This window comes from Macrobrachium nipponense, chromosome 14, assembly GCF_015104395.2.
Source record: "Macrobrachium nipponense isolate FS-2020 chromosome 14, ASM1510439v2, whole genome shotgun sequence".
NCBI classification, from domain to species: domain Eukaryota; kingdom Metazoa; phylum Arthropoda; class Malacostraca; order Decapoda; family Palaemonidae; genus Macrobrachium; species Macrobrachium nipponense.
In genome coordinates this window covers 18,628,106-18,632,767 of record NC_087207.1, presented here as the reverse complement: position 1 = coordinate 18,632,767, position 4,662 = coordinate 18,628,106, and the positions used below count along the sequence as shown (strand labels likewise).

At 51.8% G+C, this 4,662-nt stretch overlaps 1 protein-coding gene across 1 annotated transcript; it reads left to right on the top strand.

Annotated features, from left to right (window-relative positions):
• The first annotated feature begins 2,426 nt into the window (after nt 1-2,426).
• On the top strand, nt 2,427-4,165 carry LOC135226148 (basic proline-rich protein-like). The gene is made up of 2 exons (XM_064265589.1): nt 2,427-3,045; nt 3,129-4,165. Exons 1-2 carry the CDS (start codon nt 2,427-2,429, stop codon nt 4,163-4,165), a joined length of 1,656 nt encoding a protein of 551 aa, XP_064121659.1.
• The last annotated feature ends 497 nt before the right edge of the window (nt 4,166-4,662 follow it).

Genomic DNA, 4,662 nt, shown 5'->3' with positions numbered 1-4,662 from the left:
TACCAGGGCAATTCTGCATGATAAAATCCATTATCAAAAGAGATCCCCTCTCTAAATCTGTCAATTTGTTCTTTATCAAAGGAGACCAATTCTTTTTCACTTTTTTATTCCCAAGGATTCAAGACTAAAAAGGTGTTCGAGTCCATTGTCTACTTCACTGTCTTCTAATAGATGCTCTAATGGATTGAAATAAGATTTTAGAGGATCCATTACTAAATTTACCACGCTTTTGTTTTAACATTCAGTGTTTTCTTATTAACCATGGAGTCCATAACAGCTCTACTTTCTGCCTCATCCAAAAAGTTGAACACATTACCTACAGGAGCTACTCATTATTTATGACTAAACAAGCTCCACATTTTAGTCCAAGTTACCGAAGGTAAAAACTGAATGATATCTATTACTAACAACATGTCAACCTTCATACTTTCATGGTTTCTGTGGTCACAAAAAGTCTCATCCAATAAAAGCAATATTATTTTCTTTAAATTATTCATACTTTCATGGTTTCTGTCCACAAAAAGCTATCCAATAAAGCAATTATTTTCTTTAAATTTATTTATTATTTGATTCATGCCGGGCACTTCAAAAGTTTATATTGAGCGATTTGTCAACTAATAAAGGTATGAATATTAAATTATTGTTTATATTTATTCCAGTGGACATTTGCTTGAAGCCCTTAGTTTCTTGCCTATATATGTGCTTACATCACATTCCAAAGCATACAACGTCTCTACATCCTGACAAAGTATCTTTAGCTGCAGATTCGGAAATATATGACCGCTGACTGCCAGTGTCAAACAAACATCAGACTTTTCCCAGCCTTTTTGTTTACCATTTCGTTAAATACAAAGTCATATGTGGGTAAAATGTGAGAAACATCAAAAATTCTTTGAGCAAAACATAAGCTACGTTAGTTTTAGTAGTTAGTTCGGCTTTATTCAAGAAGGGGCACAATGGAGTTATGTGTTCCCTCTTTCTACACAAACAGACATTCAAAACCTTAACTTATTTTGTTTCCCGTAACATTTATTGTCTTCGTGCCCTGAACCAGCGCATCTAGTGCATAGTGAAAGTTCCCTCAGTCTGGCCAATTTATCATTATAATTATTAAAGTTAACACATTTTCCCAAAAAGTATGGCCTTCAGCTGCACACAATTTACAAATTAACTTAAGTTACTTTATTTGCAAATTTAAAATTTTGAATCGTACTTACACCTACCTTCTTTTCTTTAGGTTTAAATGAACTTGCTAGGACTAGGTTTTATCTAGAGGTTTTTAGTGAGGGTTGTTTTTTTTGTTTTTTTTTTTTCTATTGGAAACAGTTTTAGATAAAGTTTTGATAATTTCATTATAACTAGAAAGAATGCAGATATATTAGGATAATTGGTATTTAATTTGTGAACCAACTCTCTCTTTACTGGTATAGGGAGTTTATTAAATACTATATGACTCACAAATTTATGCCCAGAGGACCCCACTTCCAATAAATCAATATTATGTGCTTTCAATTCATGCAGATAGGATTTGATTTCGTTGAGGTAAACTTTCACCGACGAGAATTCTAGATCATATTCAGCACTTGGTGCAGCACTCAAAATGTTCTTAAAAGTCTCGTCAACAATATAATCTACGTCAAGGAATTCTTTTTTTAACATTTCAATTGCCAAGTGGTAGTTACGGTCAGAAATAGTCAAATGCTTAACTACCTTCAAGGCATAGCCCCTAAGGTACAGTAAATATATATGTTTGGCAGAATCGGACAGATTTTTCTTGACCCAATGGCATTATTAAATTGATTAAGGAAAGAATTGAAAGCAAATTTATCTTTCTCCTCTCCACTAAAGATTCCACATCCCTAAAGTAGGGGGTTTCCCACAGACATTCATTCTAGACATCATTTCTAAAACTTTATCGGCAGATAAGTTGCTAGAAGCCCCACTTAACTCACTTATGTATTGCATATTGGTCGAGCTCTATACTAACCTGAATGCTATATTCTGCCTGCCTAACTCCTCATTATAATATTGTTCATTACTGTTCATTATTTCATGTGTCTCCAAAACATTAATTTTTTCATCAAAGTGTTTAACCTGTTCGATCTCTTTTTCGATTTCAGTTATTTGAGTCTTACAAAAGGAAGAAGTTAATCTATTATCACCATGAAGCTCCTTTAGCTTCTTAAGTAAATAGTTACCTTCCGTTTGTGTATTCCCCGCATCCTCCTCAAGGATGATATAATATTCATAGGGTTAACAAACTTTTCCTCTTTATCAGACATGATTAACTAATTATACTTAATAGATTTAGCATCAATAGCCTGCAAATAAATTTAAAAGATAACACCCCACCTAAAGTTATCGATGCTTGGGGGTTACCGAGTAAACTTATATATGAACATGAAATAGATTATAATACATAATATATGTTACTAGCCCGCCCCGGGGGCCACCCTCCCGCCCGCCCATGGGCGGGCGAAGGATATATACCATGGCGGGCCCCCCGACCTAGGGCCCGAGGCAGTGGCCCGCCCGCCCACGACCGGGCGGGACCTCGGCGGGCCCGTGGCCCGCCCGCCCCGGGGACCTCGGCGGGCACTGGCCCGCCCGACCTCGCGGGCCATGGCCCGCCCGCCCCAGGACCCGGCGGGCCCCATGGCCCGCCCGCCCCCGGCCTCGGCGGGCCCAGTGGCCCGCCCGCCCCGGGGGACCTCGGCGGGCCATGGCCCGCCCGTTCCCGGGCGGGACTCCCGCCCCCGAGCGCCGACTGGCGCCCGCCCGGGGGACCTCCGGCGGGGCCCCGTGGCCCGCCCGCCCGGGGACCTCGCGGGCCCAGTGGCCCGCCCGCCCCGGGGCCGGCGGGCCCAGTGGCCCGCCCGGCCCCGGGGACCTCGGCGGCCCCAGTGGCCCGCCGCCCCGGGGACCGGCGGCCCCAGTGGCCCGCGCCGGGACCTCGGACCCAACTGCCCGGCGCCCCGACCTCGGCCCGCCAGGCCGCCGCCCCGGGGGACCTCGGCGTCCGACTGGCGCCGCCCGCCCACCAAAGTATCGATGCTTGGGGGTTCCCGAGAAATTTTTATATATGAACTGGGGAAAATAGATTATAATACTAAATATATGTTTACTAGCCCGCCCCGGGGACCGGCGGGCCCAGTGGCCCGCCCGCCCCGGGGCCTCGGCGGGCACAGTCGCCCGCCCCGGGGACCTCGCGGGCCCAGTGGCCCGCCCGCCCGGGACCTCGGGCGGGCCCAGTGGCCCGCCCGGGGGACCACGGCGGGCCCATGGCCCGCCCGCCTCGGGGACCTCGGAGGGCCCAGTGGCCCGCCCGCCCCGGGGACTCGCGGGCCGACTGGCCCGCCCGCCCCGGGGACCTCGGCGCCGACTGGCCCGCCCGCCCCGGGGATGGAGGGCCCGTCGGCGGGCCGACTGGCCCGCCCGCCCGGGGACCCCTCTGGCCCGGGCCAGGCCCCGCCGCCCCGGGGACCTCGGCGGGCCCAGTGGCCCGCCCGCCCCGGGGACCTCGGCGGGCCCAGTGGCCCGCAAGCCCCCGTACCTCCGCCCGCCCCGGGGGAGTGGTCGCGGGCCCCGACCTGGCGGCCCGCCCACCTCGGACCTCGGCGGGACCTGGACCCCGGGGGCCCTGCCCGTGGACCCGCAGGCCCGACTGGCGGCCCGCCCCGGGGACCTCGGGGGCCCAGGCACCCGCCCGGGGCCTCGGCGGGCCAACCCGCCCGCCCCGGGCCCCGGACTCCCCGGCCACCTGGCGGGCCGACTGGCCCGCCCGCCCCGGGGACCTCGGCGGGCCCCACCCGCGCCCCGGGGGACCTCGGGCGGGCCCCAGGCCCCGCCCGCCCCGGGGGACCTCGGCGGGACGGCCCGCCCCCCCGGGGACCGGCGGGCCGACTGGCCCGCCGCCCGCCCCCGGGGCCTCCCGGGCGGGCCCGAAGTGGGCCCGCCGCCCGGGGACCCTCGGCGGGCCGACCGGCCCCGCCCTGCCCCCGGGGACCGGCGGGGCCGACTGGCCCGCACCCCGCCCCAGGGACCTCCACGAGCCTCCTGGCCCCGCCCGCCCGGGGGATCTCGGCGGGCCTTCTGGCTGCCCGCCCGTGGGCGGTTCGGCGGCTTCGCCCGCCGTCCCTGCAGGGGACACTTACCCTTTGCTTAGTGTTAGAACCAGAATTGCCACTGAATCCTTGCAAATCTCCTCAGCTTCTCTCAATCCTTTCTTCCTTCTTTTGGCACTCAGAATCTTCACTGAATCCTGCTTCTTCTTTCCTGGGATCCACCAATCTCCTCAATTCTCTGCTCCTTTTTCTGCCACTCCAGAAATCCACAATCATTTTCCTCAACCATTTCTACAATCCCTCTATCTTCTCTTTTCCCTTCAGGAATCAATAAAACTCTTAACAAAACATTTTCACTGGTTATTTTCTTCCAGCTTTCTTTTCCTTCAGCATTTAACACAAACTATTATACATAAACATCAAACTATTCATACACTAATCTTCAAAAACTTTCATCAATTAGTTAACTTAGTTTTTCCCAAACAATTAAAATTCATTCATTCATTCACATCCATTTATGGAAGAAGTCCTTTTTAAACTCACTTAAACTCGAATTATTATGTAGTAACAAAGTATTACTCTCAAGAATTATTGTGGT

Bases quoted from the DNA above. Each gene is read 5' to 3' on its own strand.
- LOC135226148 (XM_064265589.1), top strand. From the start codon at position 2,427: ATGTTACTAGCCCGCCCCGGGGGCCACCCTCCCGCCCGCCCATGGGCG. The intron at 3,046-3,128 runs GTATCGATGCTT...TATGTTTACTAG, and splicing joins GGCGCCGCCCGCCCACCAAA to CCCGCCCCGGGGACCGGCGG.